Below are 17,368 nucleotides of genomic sequence, written 5' to 3' on the forward strand. Positions count from 1 at the left end.
TCTGGGGTCCTTTTAGGGCGTGTGTGTCCATTCAGGCAATGCAAACTTAGTTGCTTAGCTCTTAGTTGACTGGTGCAAATTAAAAGGCAGTTTTGCTAATACAGATTGAAGTGCTTCCAAACCTAACACAGCATCGCTTGCCTTTCTAGTGTTAGTGATGACAATTTATATTTGCTCTTTAAACATTTAGAAGACCTTGGAACTGATCCCCACTCCCAAGTGGAATAAAGTTAGTAGATAGAACAAGACTGTTTTACCACCTCTTACTCTGAACAAGACAACTTCCTTTATTTTGCATTTTTGGGTGGTGGTTATAGCACTTGTTTTGAGGTTTGACCACCCTGTCAGTTATTTTTATTTTTTCGTGTCACTTTGAGTATACCCTGTGGTTTTTAACTATAATATCTTCTCTAATAAAATTCATGCATGTATATTATGTCTTAAAACATCACTTGTTTTGACTTAATTTGTCTTGTTTTATGTTATCTCTGCTTTATCTGAGTGTTTTTTTAAACAATTGAATGTCTATTTTTCCACAGCCAAACTCTTAATAGATTTGCAGTGTTTATTTTCTCTGTTTAACATATAAATGATTTAAGATATGACATAAGTTACAACTGCTTGGTTTGCTAAGGGTACCCACCCTTCCACCCACAGCACCTCAGTAGAGGTCAGACGTTTTGCCTTTATTGGAAACTATGTCCTAAATTGAGTTAACTCCTAATTTTGTTATGTCAGCTGGAATAAAGGTATAGTAGAACTTTTGCCCCTTAAAATTGTTTTTCTTACCACTGTTTATCTTTCACAGGGCTTACTGAACAGATTTCAGAATTGGCAAAACTTTGTGAATAATTTGCAATCTTTTTCAAAACTTTAGTAGAACTGTAAAATATATATTCCCTGAAATAAGTTTCACTCTCAACAATTGGTATAGTTGAGTTTACTCTAACATGTGCTATAACTTTTTATTTAAAGGTGGATTCATGTCAGTGTATGGCAAAACAAATACAATATTGTAAAGTTAAAAAATAGATAAATAAACTAATTTAAAATAAATAAAAACATAAATACTTACAGTATATTCATGAAAAAAAATAAAATAGAAGTGTCTTGTAAAATAGTTAACAGTTGCATACTTCCTGGCATGGAAATTCAGTATGTAAAATGTTAAAAATTATATAATAGAAGCAGCATATTGGGCTTCCCTGGTGGCTCAGATAGTAAAGAATCTATCTGCCTGTAATGCAGGAGGCCCAGGTTTGATCCCTGGTTGGGATGATCCCCTGGAGAAGGGGATGGCTACTCACTCTATTATTCTTGCCTGGAGAATTCCATGGACAGAAGAGCCTGGCGGGCTACAGTCTATGGGGTCGCAGAGTCGAATGTGACTGAGCGACTAACACTTTCACCCCCCCCCCATCAGCAGCATATTAGAAGCTATGTAATCTAGTTACGTGTAGTTTTAAATTGTTACTGTTTTCTGGTTTTATGAAAAATAAAGCATTAGGTGTGTGCCCCGAGCTTTTCAGATTTGCACATATCCTATTGAAGCCTTCACTGCTATTTTCATGTTCCATGCCATGAGACAGTGAGGTCACTTTTAATGCTATTCAGGGAATGAAAATCAAAATGTCTTGAAGAGATTCTAATGTGTCTGTGTTTTGCTTAATGCTTTCCTGTTATATTCCCAGACAGAGGCCTTAAATTTGAGGAAGTAATTGAGAGACACCTGGTGAGATTCTGAACTCTATCTTCCCTCAGAATGGGATCAGTTGCTACTTCTTCCCCAGCCGCCACTCCATTTCATAATTGGACAGTGGTATTTTATGCAAAAATTAATCATTTTGCAAGCCAGACATATATTGGGAGAGGAATTCTGTTGTATAATAGCAACTACAGACAGTTCTTCTGCACACTTGAAAAATGAGGAAATATATCAGGAGACCTAAAAATGCTACCACAGTTTACATAGAAAGCCTCAGTAAATAGAAAAGCACACTATATTCTTGGATTTGAAGATTCAAATTTTTTTACTGTGTCAGTACTAGAAATTAATGGCATTCCAAAATAAAAACTGAAAGGATTAAAAAAAGTCAAAAAGGCTCTACCAGACAGTTAACTCTGTTGAGTTAAGTATTAGTGTAAGCTCATTTTGTAGATGAGTAAAATGAAGCTCAGAAATCAAGAACCTCTCCAAGTCGGTAAAAGCTAGAAAGTAGTTGAAGCAAGGCATCACAATAAGGTGTTTGAAGGCTCAGATGTAGTAATAGCTAATAATGTAGTAAGCACTTATACTACCAAGCACTACTGTTCAGGCAAAGTACTATATATTTTCCCAATTAGAATAGCATCTAAATATATTTAGAAAGTCAAAATTTGTGAGACTTTTCTAGGGTGGTTCTAGAGCTAATGCAACCATACAGTTAAATTCATTTCACATGCTAGTAAGGTTGTGCTCAAAATCCTTCAAGCTAGGCTTTAGCAGTGTTGTGAACCGAGAACTTCCAGATGTACAGCTGGGTTTAGAAAAGGCAGAGGAACCAGAGATCAAATTTCCAACATCCATTGGATCATAGAGAAAGCAAGGGTATTCCAGAAAAACATCTGCTTCATTGAATATACTAAATCCTTTGACTGTGTGAATCACAACACACTGTGGAAAATGCTTTGAGAGATGGGAATACCAGACCACTTTACCTGTCTCCTGAGAAACCTATATGTGGTTAATAAGCAACAGTTAGAACTGGACATGGAACATCTGACTGGTTCTAAATTGAGGAAGGAGTACAACAAAGCTGTATGTTCTCACCCTACTTATTTAACTTATGTGCAGAGTACATCATGTGAAATGCTGGACTGGCTGAATCACAAGCTGGAATCAAGATTGCCAGGAGAAACATTAACAACCTCAGATACGCAGATGATACTACTCTAATGGTAGAAACTAAAGAGGAACAAAAGAGCCTCTTGATGAAAGTGAAAGAGGAGAGTGAAAAAGCTGGCTTGAAACTCCTCATTGAAAAACTAAGATCTTGGCATCTAGTCCCATTCACTTCATGGCAAATAGGAGGGGAAAATATGGAAGCAGTGACAGATTTTATTTTCTTGGGCTCCAAAATCACTGCAGACAGTAACTGAAGCCACAAAATTAAAAGATGCTTCCTCCTTGGAAGAAAAGCTATGACAAACCTAGACAGTGTATTAAAAAGCAGAGACATCACTTTGCAGACAAAGGTCCGTCTAATCAAAGCCGTGGTTTTTCCAGTAATCACGTATGGATGTGACAGAAGACTGAGTGCTGAAGAACGGATGCTTTCGAATTGTGCAGGAGGAGACTCTTGAGAGTCCTTGGACTGCAGGGAGATCTAACCAGTCCATCCTAAAGGAAATCAGTCCTGAATGTTCATTGGAAGGACTGATGCTGAAGCTGCAACTCCAATACTTTGGCCACCTGATGCGAAGAGCTGACTCATTTGAAAAGACCCTGATGCTGGTAAAGATTGAAGGCAAGAGGAGAAGGGGACGACAGAGGATGAGATGGTTGGATGGCATCACCGACTCAGTGGACGTGAGTTTGAGTAAACTCTGGGAGTTGGTGATGGACAGGGAGGCCTGGCGTGCTACAGTCCACGGGGTTGCAAAGAGTCGGACATGACTGAGTGACTGAACTGAACTGGACAGCAAGGAGATAAAACCAGTCAACCCTGAATATTCATTGGAAGGACTGAAGCTAAAGTTCCAATACTTTGGCTGCCTGATGCAAACAGCCAACTCCCTGGAAAAGACCCTGATGCTGGGAAAGATTGAAGGCAGGAGGAGAAGGAAGCGGCAGAGGAGGAGATGGTTAGATAGCATCACCTACTCGATGAACATGAATTTGAGCAAATTCCTGGAGATAGTGGAGGACAGAGGAGCCTGGTGTGCTGCAGTCCTTGGGGTCACAAAGAGTCAGGCACAGTTTACCAACTGAGCAACAACAGCAACATTTCATAAGTTTATAAAGGGTCTTACATAATCTCTTCCTCCCAATTTCACTTTTCCCCATGTGCATAAGCAGTTTTCAGCATCATTTATTGACTATTCTAATCTTCACCTATGATCTGCTATTCTGCTTCTTTATATACCAGAGTTCATGTATGTGGATTTTTTTTTTTTTGGCCTTCTGTGTTTATTTTTTTCCTTATTCCCGCATCAGTTCCACTCTATATTTTTATTTATTTATTAATACTTGGCTGTGGTGCATCTTAGTTGCAGCACATGGGATCTTTTGTTGTGGTGCGTGGGCTTAGTTGCCCCTCAGCACATGAGATCTTAATTCCTGATCAGGGATCAAACCTATGTCCCCTGCATTGCATGGTTTAACCACTGGACACCAGGGAAGTCCCTCCACTCTATCTTAATTTCATGAATGGTTAGGATAAGCTTCACTGCTGTGTTCATTCAATACAAATTTCATTGAGGGCTTCCCCGGTGGCTTTAGTGGTAAAAGAATCCACCTGCCAATGCAAGAGACACGGATTCGATCCCTGATCTGGAAAGATCCCACATGCCACGGAGCGTTTAAGCCCATGTGACACAACTCTTGAGTCTGTGCTCTAGAGCCCAGAAGCTGCAGCTACTGAGCCCATGTGCCGCAACTGCTGAAGCCCATGCACTCTTGAGCTTGTGCTCCACAACAGGAGAGGCCACAGCAATGAGAAGAAGCCCACTTACCACAAGAGAGTAGCCTGTGCTCACCACCACTAGAGAAAAGCCCAGGTGCAGCAACGAAGACCCAGTGTAGCTGAAAATAAATACATAAAATTATTTTTAAAAGTTTCAGTGAAAAAATATTTACTGGGCAACTTCTGTGTGCCAGGAACTGTGTAGGTGTTGGGAAAATAGCACTGAACAAAATTCTCACAGAGATCAGTCTTGTAAAGAATTTCTTGGATATTTGTCTTGTTTATTTAGAATTTTAGATTAGCTTGCAAGTTCTATTAAAAACCTGGTAGCTTTTAAAAACTTTAAACTGTATGAGATAAGGGAAATTTTATGTTTTGACAGTTTTATCTGTGAACATAGAATGCCTTTGCATTCAGAAGTATCTCCCTCCCCATCCCCCTCCTCCTTTTTGGACTTTGTTTAAAGCTTTATAGTTTCCATGATCTATAAAAAAGATCTAGAACATATTTTATTAGCTTTATTCCCAGTTAGCTTTATTGTTAGCTATCATATATTTCTCATTTATTCTCAGTTAAAATATCATATCATATATCAGAAAAAATTGCTTTATTGACTATGCCAAAGCCTTTGACTGTGTGGATCACAACAAACTGGAAAATTCTTAATGACATGGGACTACTAGACCACCTGACCTGCTGCCTGAGAAACCTGTATGCAGGTCAAGAAGCAACAGTGAGAACCAGACATGGAACAACAGACTGGTTCCAAATTGGGAAAGGAATACGTCAAGGCTGTATATTGTCACCCTGCTTACTTAACTTATATGCAGAGTACATCATGAGAAACGCTGGGCTGGAGGAAGCACAAGCTGGAATCAAGATTGCCGAGAGAAATATCAATAACCTCAGATATGCAGATGACACCACCCTCATGGCAGAAAGTGAAGAAGAACTAGACAGTCTCTTGATGAAAGTGAAAGAGGAGAGTGAAAAAGTTGGCATAAAACTCAACATCAGAAACCTAAGATCATGGCATCCAGTCCCCTAAGATCTTGGCAAATAGATGGGGAAACAGTGGCTGACTTTATTTTTTTGGGCTTCAAAACCACTGCAGATGGTGACTGCAGCCATGAAATTAAAAGACGCTTGCTCCTTGGAAGAAAAGCTATGGCCAACCTAGACACCATATTAGAAAGCAGAGACATTACTTTGCCAACAAAAGTCCGTATAGTCAAAGCTATGGTTTGACTACAGTAATCATGTATGGATGTGAGAATTGGACTGTAAAGAAAGCTGAGTACTGAAGAATTGATGCTTTTGAACTGTGGTGTTGTAGAAGACTCTTGAGAGTCCCTTGGACTGCAAGGAGATCCAACCAGTTAATCCTAAAGGAAATCAGTCCTGAATATTCGTTGGAAGGACTGATGCTGAAGCTGAAGCTCCAATACTTTGACCACCTGATGCAAAGAACTGTGACTCATTTGAAAAGACCCTGATGCTGGGAAAGATTGAAGGCAGGAAGAGAAGGGGACGACAGAGGATAAGATGGTTGATGGCATCACTGACTCGATGGACATGAGTTTGAGCAAGCTCCTGGAGTTGTTGAAGAACAGGGAAGCCTGGCATGCTGCAGTCCATGGGGTTGCAAAGATCTGGACACAACTGAAGCAACAGCATCAGCAACAGTGACTGAACTGAACTGATCATATATTTGCTGTTGTAAATGATATCATCTATTTGAGTTTTTTCTAATGGTTTGTATACAGAAATGGCTTATTTTTGACTGTGACTTGTGTATATTTAATTTTGTATGCAGATACCTTACAGAGCTCTAGTTCGCATAATTATTTTGTATATTCTGTAGGGTTTTGTATGTGGATAATCGTGTCATGAAATATAGTTGACTCTTGAACAATGCAGATGTTAGGGATGCCTGACCCTACTTTTAGTCAAAAAGGCCTTCCATAAAGGTGGTTTCTCTGTCAACCAACCATGGATCATGTAATACTGTAGTATTTACTTTTAAAAATATTCACACATAAATGGACCCACGCATTTTAAACCTGTGTTGGTCAAGGGTCAACTGTAGTGTGTGTATGTGTGTTTAAGAAAGAAGTGGAAAATTTTATTCATATCAACCTGAGGATTATAACACAGGAGACAGTCTTTTCAGGAAACTCGAGACACTATTCTAACTGTAATCTGTTTTGTTTTTTTTTTGCCTGCACTGGGTCCTCACTGTAGTGTATGGACTTCTTATGGCATGCAGTCTTTCTCTCGTTGTGGTGCATAGTCTTCTTTTGTTGTGGAGTATGGGCTCTAGAGCATGCAGGCTCAGTAGTTGTGGCACAAAGACTTCTCTAGTTGCAGCAAGTGAGCTTAGTTGCCCTGTGACATGTGGGATCCTAGTTCTCTAACCAGGGGTTGAACCCATGTCCCCTGCATTGAAAGGCAGATTCTTAACCACTGGACCACCAGGGAAGTCTCTGTAATCTATTTTTAGTTCTTATATTATTTTGTTTTCTTGATTAAGTACATTGGTTACAATCTCCAATAAAATGTAGTAACAGTGGACATTCTTTTTTTTAATTGAAATATTGTGCAATATTAATGAGTTAAGGTGTACAATGTAGTGATTTGCAATCTAAAGGTGATATTCCACTTATTTGAAATGTTGGCTGTGTGTGTTGTACAGTATATCCATTTAGCTTATTTTATACATAATAGTTTGTACCTCTTAATCCCCACTCCTATATTGCCCTCCCTCATTTCTTCTCCCCATTTGTTGTTTTGCAGTCCCTCAGTCATGTCTGACTCTTTGCAACCCCATGGACTGCAGCACGCCAGGCTTCCCTGTCCTTCACCATCTCCCAAAGCTTGCTCAAGCTTATGTCCATTGAGTCGGTGATGCTACCCAACCATCTTATCCTCTCTTGTCCTTTTCTCCTCCTGCCTTCAATCTTTCCCAGCATCAGGGTCTTTTCTAATGAATTGGCTGTTCATATCAGGTGGCCAAAGTATTGGAGCTTCAGCATCAGTCCTTCCAATGAAGGACATTTGTGGCTTTTGTTTTCAGCCACACCCCGTGGCATGTAGGATCCTAGTTCCCCAACCAGAGGTTGAACCTGTGCCTCCTGCAGGGGCATCTCAGAGTCTTAACTGCTGGACCTCCTGGGAAAGTCCCCCTGCTTCTTTTTTTATTATACTCATTAGTTTGTTTTATTTTTTTAGATTCCGCATGTAAGTGATCATGCAGTATTTGTCTTTATCTGACTTCATTAGCATAATACCCTCCAAGTTCATCTGTGCTGCTTCAAATGGCAAAATTTCCTTCATTTTTATGGCTGTGTAGTATTCTGTTGTATGTGTGTACCACATTTTCTTTTTCCATTTATCTGTGGATGGACACTTTAGGTTGTTTCCATATCTTGGCAAGTGTAAATAATGCTGCTGTGAACGTTGGGGTGTATGCATCTTTTTGAATTAGTGTGTTTGCTCTTTTTGGATATATACCCAGAGGTCGAATTGATGAGTCTCGTGGTAGTTTTACTTTGGGGGGTTTTTGTTTTTGATCGTGCCCTGTGGCTTGTGGGATCTATCTTAGTTCCCTGACCAGGGATTGAACCTGAGCCCCGGCAGTGAAAGTGCCAAGTCTTAACCACTAGACCACCAGGGAATTCCCTATTTTTAGTTTTTTTAAGAAACCTTCACAATAGTGGACATTCTTATTCTTGATTTTAGAGTTTGGCTGTTTAAAAAATTGTTCTTTGCAGTAGGTCTTAGGTTCCCCCTTAGTCTCTCATTTTATGAATTTTTAAAGATAAATATGTCATTTTCTCATGCTTTTATTTCTTACAGTCATTGTTTTTCCTTTAATCTGTTCATGTGAATTATATTTGTCCTTTTTTTCAAAAGGTCTGTATATCCTTGTATTCCTGGATTCTTGGGATATATCAGTCATCAGTCATAATGTATGTTCTTATTTGTTTACTTACTGTTGGAGTCCGTTTGCTAATGTTTTGTTTATGGGTTTTTAATGTTTTTGCATCTATTACTTTTTAGTGAAGTTGGTCTATAATTTTCATTTTTCTTAATGTCTCTTTGTCTTTTTTTGGTCTCATAGCCTCATGAGTTGATAAATATCTCCTTTTTTGCTGTTCTCTTGAAAAATTTGTGTAACACAGGAATTACCTGCTCCTTGCTTTTACAACTTCTAGACTTGGCTTTTTTGTGTATATGTGACAAGGTTATTTTGTTTCTTAATTTTTCCTCCTTTATTGGTCCTATAATTATTGGTGCTTCCTAATTACTGTATCCCCAAACAAGTGACTGAAGCTCAGTTGCTTCACTCTGGTCCGATTCTTTGCGGCCCTGTGGGCTGTAGCCTGCCAGGCTCCCTCTGTCCATGGAATTTTTCAGGCTGGAATGCTGGAGTGGGTTGCCATTTCCTTCTCCAGGGGATCTTCCTCACCCAGGGATCGAACCAGTGTCTCCCGAGTCTCCTGCATTGGCAGGTGGATTCTTTACCTGCTGAGCCACCTGGGAAGCTCATAATTACTGTATCCCCAATCAAGGGTGAGCTCAAGTGAGAGAAGGGAGCATTTATTGACAGGAAGACATAGGAAATGCAGAACTTCAGGAACAAGTCAGAGTTTTCAATTAGATGCTAAACTTTGGGCTAGGAACATGCTGGGGGTGGAAAGGGAGCTAAATCTGAGGCTTCTCTGATTAAGAGGAGTCCCTCCAACCAGGACAGAGTGGTCATAGGTGGGCTAAGTTCTTAGCAGAGTGACAGCCCCCTGCTTTCCCTGCTCCCCCTGGTTGCTGAAATGTGCACTAGCAGAAGACAAAGACAGGGCAGAAATGATAGACTTAGGCTCCAGCCACACCCTGTGCAGGATTTCAGATATGTTAATACTTTTTGATCATGCCTCAGAGTGTCAATATAAAGAATGAAGGACTCTAGTGCCATCCTTGCATAGTTTCCAGCCACACCCCACCACCCTTCCATGAAGGGAAATTAGAAAATCTAAAATTTTCTGTCAGTCAGTCAATGCTGCTGCTGCTGCTGCTGCTAAGTCGCTTCAGTTGTGTCCGACTCTGTGCGACCCCATAGACGGCAGCCCACCAGGCTCCTCCGTCCATGGGATTTTCCAGGCAAGAATACTGAAGTGGGGTGCCATTTCCTTCTGCAGTGCATGAAAGGGAAAAGTGAAAGTGAAGTCGCTCAGGCGTGTCCAACTCTTAGCAACCCCATGGACTGCAGCCCACCAGGCTCCTCCATCCATGGGATTTTCCGGGCAAGAGTACTGGAGTGGAGTGCCATTGCCTTCTCCGGTTAGTCATGCTAGTAGATGGAGAAACAGTATGGACATTCCCTAATGGGGAATGTATTTAAAGTATTGATGTGCACTTACTTGTTTACAGTCAGTTTATCTTTTACCATTAAGTTGCTTAAGTTACTATGAAGATTAACTCACATTTTCAAAAAGTCTTTTCCTATTTTATGTCATGCTTCTTTTCATAATTGGTTGTCAGGGTCTTGAGAGATGAATTTTGAAATAAGTTTAAATTATTAGACATTTTTATTTTTGCCAATCCATGTTATTTTATATAAACTGACAGTATATTTAATGCCTTTTAGAAAAGTTCTGTTCCTGTGCTTTTATCTTATCGTAACTCATTGTTATCCAATGTTTTTGCATAACTTTTTCTGAAAAAAATTTTTTTTTTTGATTAAGGGAAATCTCCGGGAATGGGGAATCTCTTTGAAGGCTAAGATCTGCAGAAAGAAACTTTCTACTACTTTCATTTACAGATTGAAATTAGCTAAATGTGCAAGTAAATAAGAGAGAATTGCTTAAAAGTTCATTAAAAAATTTTGACTGAATTAATTTCCAGTCTCAGTGTCAGTTGACTTCTGACTTTTGGTAGAGAGCATGTGGCTCTTGATAAGCATGCAGTCATTCTAGGTATATTGCCACTTAAGAAAACAGCTTTTAAAAAATCTGTTAGAAAGGGGGGGGGATGTTGCTCTTTTGTGGTTTTACAGGGTGCCAGAGGTTTAGATGCTTGTGTGTTTCACTCAGTTGCTTTCTGTTCAATGAGTAAGATCACCAGGATGCATCACAACTTTGCAGACTCACTGCAAAGGAAATAGCAAGAAGTAAAATGACCTCAAATGAACGTGGCTTTCTTGTGGGATGGGGTGGGTGGGCAGTGCTACAACTAAATAAACAAATTGAACTGTGCAGGAAGACCTTTATTGTGACTTTGTTGGGCAGGGGGGGCTGTCATTCCTTATTTTTTAAAACATTTTCACAATGACTAGTTCATTGTAAACATATAACATAATTACGTTGAGGTGTTTAATATTTTTATAGTCTTATTTTTGTTTTCATTTCTTTAGTGAGCCCTTTCTTTTGGACTGATAGCTTACTGTTTTGAGCACCTTAAGGTAAGAGAGATGTTAGTTCTCACAATATTGGTTGAATGGAACTAACACCTTTTATCATGTCAAGTTGGATTCTTTTACATCTGTTTTTGCTCGTTTATTCTTCATATTTCATTGTTTACTCACAGTAATTTTGCCCTCAGAAAAATAAAACTGATATTTGCATCTCTCTACCATAAGCCTTTTGGATAGGATCATGGCCTTTTATCTGTTGAGTGTTGATATGAGATAGTTTGATAGTATTTTAAGGGGAAGGAGAAATCCTTCATTATGTATGGCAAGCTTGCAGTTATCTGTGCTGTTCTTAGAAGGCAGAAAGGGAGTCTGGATAGTTTATATCTGTTTATTGCAATGCGAGTCATGCTTACATACCTAGGAAAAACTTCGCCTGTTTGCCAGCTTATTGCCAGTGTAAGGGTTGACTGAGATCTGTGGAGAGAAGCATTTGAGGTCTGGACATTTTGTTCCATAAATACAGACAAAATAGAGGCAATACATTCATTTTGTTTTCTAAAGGTAGCTCTCAGTGTAGTGTAGTGGTTTGGGGCATCGAATTGAGCCAGACTGCTTGGAATCAATCTCCACTCCACCACTGACTCTGCTATGGCTTTGAGCGAGTTACTTAACCTCTGTCTCCTTTTCCTCACCTGTAAGATGGAGACTGGAACGAGAGCACTTGCCTGCTTTGGACTTCTTGTGAGGTGTCAGTTAATATATGGAAGCACTTGGTGCCCGGCACATTGTGAACTCTATAGAGGTGTTGTGACTTAAAGTGTACAGACATGTTTCCCCGAAGTAGTTGGAAGTGTGAAGCTTAATTTTTCTAAAAGTCTGATTTATACTTACTTTTGACTAGTCCTAAAAGTGGAGAATGAAAGAATCAATAAAATCTGTCCTTGGGTTATTGTTCACTGTCTGCCTTCCTGTGGAAATCTCGCTTCTCTCCTAGCTGCTCCGTGGCCTGGCTGAGGCTGGGCTCTCTGCTGGGATGACCACAGCAGGGGAGACACAGAGTGAGGGCCCGCCTGGCTGGGTGCAGGAGTCCTGCTCTGAAAGAAGGGTTTTGCTTCTCTCATTAGAGCACCTAATTGAACAAGTGCCATCTCATCTCTGGGCGTGCTAAGTTGCTTCAGTTGTGTCCAACTCTTTGCGACCTTAAGGACTGTAGCCTGCCAGGCTCCTCTATCCATGGAATTCCCTAGGCAAGAATACTGGAGTGTGTTGGCGTGCCCTCCGCCAAGGGATCTTCCTGACCCAGGGATCGAACCCATGCCTCCTACATTGGCAGGCGGAGTCTTTACCACCAGCGCCACTTGGGAAACCCGTTCCTGGGCACTCTAGTGTTAAAAGAAGTAAACATCCAAATTAGGACTTAACTCAGCTAGTGCTTCATTCACCTACTACTTCTCTAGAGTTGCCCTTAAAGGAGTTTGCAGAAACAGGGTTTTCCTGTCCTAAAATACAGTTTTAGTCCTAATTGAAGGGGAAAAACATCATGAAAATGTTCTGTTCTTTCTGCTGTCTCCAAAAAGCACCTGATTCTCTTTCAGTAATGTAGTTTATTTTACGGTTGTCCCCCTTTGTACACTAAAAGCTTCACTATGATTTGTTTTATAGAAGATCAAGAGAAAAAGCGGTAAAGTTCTCATCTTCTAAGTTGATAAAAAGGCTTTTTTCCTTAGGTGAAAAAATTACCTGTGAATTTTGGTTTCCCACAAAACAAAACTTTTGTTTCCCACATAATTTAGTAAAATGTCAATATAAGTTTATTCATGTTAGCTATAATAGTTTATTCATGTTGACTATAATATTAATAAAGATATTCTGCTTCTTTACAGGTCCTTATTGCCTTTTATAAATAAATCTGTTCCTGACAAGATGTATAAATTTTAAGAATTTGTGGAATTGCTCATACCACACCCCCAGTAAAAGATAGCAATGTCAGATGGTAGAACGTTCACCTGGCGCCTGTGCTCCCTTATAGTTCCTTATGCTAAACCTACTCCAGGGCTTATCGCTTGGAAGCTGTAGTATCTTTTCCATTCTAAGACACGTTAAAAATTATTATCCTTGTAATTAGGATGCATCTTCCAATTGACAGTGTCCTTGAGTCAAGAAAAGATTGTACTTGTTTTTTTGTCTTGCCTCCTACTTGGCAATGAGTAGACCCCTTAAGTGAAAGAACCGATATTCATTTATTTTTATCTCTAATGTCTGCTGTGCATTTAGAGCTCTTGCTTTTGCTGAACTACAGTGTAGCAATTTTTAAAATCATCTTGGTAAGCATTAGTTAAAGTGAGACTTTCATCAGGACACTTTTGTGGGGAGAAACACATAAAAGGAGGGTCTGGTAATTGCTGATAAGTTAAATGCTACTTCTGTTTCCCCTCCTTTACTCCCCTTCTCTTTCTCTTTTGGTTGATTCTCTTTTGCTTCCTACTGATGCATGCATCACAGACAAAACATTTCATTTTTCCTTTATCGGTTGCTTTGAGCAGATGCCAGTGACGTGAAAGTGTAAGAATATTATATTTTTATGATACACTGTTATTTTTGGAGCATCCTTTGAATATTGTATGGTCCCAAATCACTTTCTCTTATGTAAATGAGGAAATGGGCTGGGGGTGGGTCGGTGGGTGGTGTTTAGGGCTGTAATGTGTAGGCCTTCGTGATGGAAGAAAGGCCAGATGTCTTGCTCAAGTCTTGTGTTTTAGAAGAATCCTCTTCTGAATTACCTTTCTTTTGTTATTTTCAACCAGTTAAAATTATCTGATTTATAAATAGCTCTGTGATTATGAGACTTTGGGTGTTCACACCCTTATCTTAATAAACCAGATATTTGGTTAAGAAGATGAGGTGGATCTTGACTCCCTTTATCTTGCCCCTGAGTACCTTAATTATCAGTTTTGCAAAATCTAGATGTATCTTGATGCTGAAAGAAACTGCTTAGTGGATCTAGTTGTTTCCTTAAGTTAAGCTTTTATGTGTGGGTAATTAGAAAATTCTGGTCTGGGACCTTAATTAGTATTTTTTCTGAAAGTGACTGCCATGTAAATTTTTAAAATAGGTTTGTTTTTTTTTTTAAAGAGTTTTATATTTACAGAAAAATTGAAAAAATAAAGCACAAACCCTCCATATATTGGTGGTTCCTCATTGTTAACATCTCGTATCATATGGAACATTTAATTATTAAACCCATATTAATACATTTTTATTATTTAAAGTCCACACTTCATTCAGGTTTCCATAGTATTTATCTAATACCTCTCTTCTGTTCTAGGATTCCACCAAGACGCCACATTACATTTAGTTTCATGTTTTGTTAGGCTCCTCTTAGCAGAATTTCTTTGTTTTTGGTGACCTTAACCATTTTGAGAAGTGCTTGTCAAATGTTTTTATAGAATGCCCCCTGTTGGAATTTGTCTGGTGTTTTCCGCATAACTAGACTGGGGTTATGGGTTTTGGGGAGGAAGACCACAAAGGTAAAGTACCACTTTCGTCACATCACATCAGGGATACATACTAATCACATCACATCAAGGGCACATACTGTCGGCAGGGTTTATGACTGTTGTTGGTGACCTTGATCATCTGGCTGAGGGAATGTGTGTTTGTCTTCTCCATTATAAAGTTACTCCTCCCCTCTTGCTTTTTGGAGGGAAGTAATTTTGTGCAGCCCACACTTAGGGTGTGAAGATGCTGTGTAATTTTAAATAAACATATGTAAATTGTGGAGCAGCATAATATCTGGAGTTAGCAACATTTTTATTTTTAGCAAAAACATCAGTGTTTAAATAAAACATTAAGGAATGTACCTGCGCTTGGAGATTTGGTTTGGAAAAATTTTTCAAGCTTTTTTTCCTTCTCAGTGTTCCAACCTTTGCTATTGCATCTGTTAGATGTTCCTCTTTAGCTGTTTTTTGTGCTGCCTGTTTGATACTTATTTTTGAGAAAATAAAGTGAAAGGGAAATGGTGGGAGATCATTAGTCAAAAACTCTTGAATAAAATTTGTTGATATTTTGATCTTCATCTATTGCTTTTCTGCACATAAAAATATTATTTCTAAAATTGAGGGCTTAGTTGATATGTAAATTACGATCAGCGACCAGAACAGTTCAGGACCCAAAATGATCAAGGGAAAGCACCTTGTCGGAAACCCCCATGACAATAAAGCTCTCCTCGTAGTTCCCATTTGTGTGTTTCAATTATAAGGCTTATGTTAAAATTAGATCAGAATTTCCACTGTAGACTCTCAATTTCATCGTTGTGTAACTGCCACACAAACTTGATTGTAAACAAAGGCCTTTGATGATGGACCTTATTCAACCAATTCAAGAAAGGGTTATTCAGCTTGCAGCTGAAAATATATGTCTAGTTTTACATTTCAAGTTGAGAAATTGTGAAGAGAGGCTTTGATTCTAAAAATTTTTTGTACTCTTTCTCAAACTTTCGCAGTGAGAATCTTATTATTTTATAATAAAAAAAACCTAAATTGAAAATAATAAAATTAACTTGTTAAAATCTTGGCTTATTATATTTTAAAAGAAATTTGGAAACATATAAATCTGTTTACCTTCTTTCAGTTTTCATGTTTTTGTTAAATAATGGAGCCTCTGAAGTTTAGAGAATGAAAATAGTTATTTCGTGTGTCTGTGGGTACCTTTGCTGTAAGTTGTAGTCCCAGTACTGTGAAGACAGCTCAATATTTGAGTTCCAATAAATGGTGAGCAGAAGGAAAAAAAAATTCTTTTTTTGTCATCCAGTCCTCTTGGGTTTATGAACTCCATACAGAAAATAATGAAGAATGAGGAGATCAAATTTTATGGGTCAGTGCATTCCTTTCCTAGCTGCTCTAACAAATTTCCACAACTTTTGTAGTTTTAAACAATAGAAATTTATTCTGTTACAATTCTGGAGGACAAAATCCTCCAATCAAATTGTCTGACTGGGTTGGTTCCGGGGACCCTGAGGGTGAATCTTTTTCTTGCCTCTCTCCCAGCCTCTGGTGACTCTTGGCAGCCCATGGCCATTCCTTGGCTTCTGGATGCCTTACTCTAACCTCTGTCTCCACCTTCAGGTGGTCTTCCCCTCTGGGTCTTCTCTTCTCAAATCTTCTCTTTTCTCAAAAGACACAGTCATTGGATTTAAGTCCTGGATGCTCTCATCTGGAGATCCTTAACTGAATTGAATCTGCAAAGACCTATTTCCAAATAAGGTCACGTTCACAGGTATCAGTTGTTAGGAGTTAAATATACCTTTTTGGGTGCTGCAATTCAACCCACTACAGAGAGTAAACCCTTTTCTGAATTTGCTTATAAGCACTATAGTACACTGTAAATTTGCACTTTTACTTAATGGAATAATAGTTATAGAATCTGACTTATATGCATGTAAATGTGATTCAGAATTTAGTTGCATGTTTACTTTCTCTTAATGTGGTTTGCAATTGATGTGGCATTCCTTCACTGTGAAATTAGGCTGTACACATACAGACACATTATAATTTGTGCCTTTAAACGATGTGAGCAAAGTCTTAAGTTCTGTGAACATAGGCCATTTAGTTTGACTTTTTAAACCTACATATTGGGCATTTTTGTAAGATGAGTGTGTATATGGTTCTTTTTGATATGAATGATGTCTGTCTCCACTTAAAAGAGTTTAAATTTATCCAGTGATCTAGTCTGATTTAAATTTGTGTGCCACAAGGAGGGACTTTACAGAAACTACTGAGAATTGCTGGGTGTATAAATGAGGTTGGATAATCAAAAGTAAAAAGGGTGGTCCTTGGTGTGACTAGACAGAGCCACTTTCTGAGAAGTGCTGGCCCAGCCTCCTGGCATGTGGTTGGTTTGGAGAGACATTCTAAGAGCATTCTGTCGTCCTCTCCCATTTTGAGATATGAAGGTCATGAGGAATTTAGTTCTTACTGTTACTAGGATAAAACAGTAGCAATGTAGGCTCATTCAGATAGTTTTTTTAAGTTTAGTTGTGCTATAGACCCATAGCTATAATATTTGACAGTTTAATTTATAAAAGTACTTCTCCCACACTCATTCTGTATTCAGGGGAGTCTTTTTTTTTGAGGGGGTTGGTAGTACTTATTTCAAAAATTGTTGTTTTCATTCTGCTTGTTTATATATTGTCTCCTACACTGAAATGTAAGTCCCACAAGTGTCAGAAACATGTCAGTTTTATTCTCATTCAGGACTATGTCCCAGGTCCAAAGTGGCAAAATTCTTGTTGAATAAA

General features: G+C 38.8%; 1 protein-coding gene and 1 non-coding gene across 3 annotated transcripts in view; one reads left to right on the forward strand and one right to left on the reverse strand.

Annotated features, from left to right (window-relative positions):
* RRAS2 (RAS related 2) overlaps window positions 1–17,368 on the forward strand; it is a 78,393-nt gene that overhangs the window by 26,849 nt on the left and 34,176 nt on the right. The window contains exon 2 of one of the 2 annotated variants that reach the window (XM_081545153.1): window positions 349–366. The exons of the other annotated variant lie outside the window; for it this stretch is intronic. Coding sequence (XP_081401279.1) covers window positions 349–366 — 18 coding nt within the window. The remainder of the gene's footprint in view (window positions 1–348; window positions 367–17,368) is intronic. 2 annotated transcript variants of the gene reach the window in all.
* On the reverse strand, window positions 8,269–8,340 carry TRNAE-UUC (transfer RNA glutamic acid (anticodon UUC)). Its single transcript has one exon. It is a non-coding gene; the product is annotated as a tRNA-Glu (tRNA).

This window comes from Giraffa tippelskirchi, chromosome 11 (assembly GCF_054371585.1).
Source record: "Giraffa tippelskirchi isolate mGirTip1 chromosome 11, T2T-mGirTip1v1.2.pri, whole genome shotgun sequence".
NCBI lineage: Eukaryota > Metazoa > Chordata > Mammalia > Artiodactyla > Giraffidae > Giraffa > Giraffa tippelskirchi.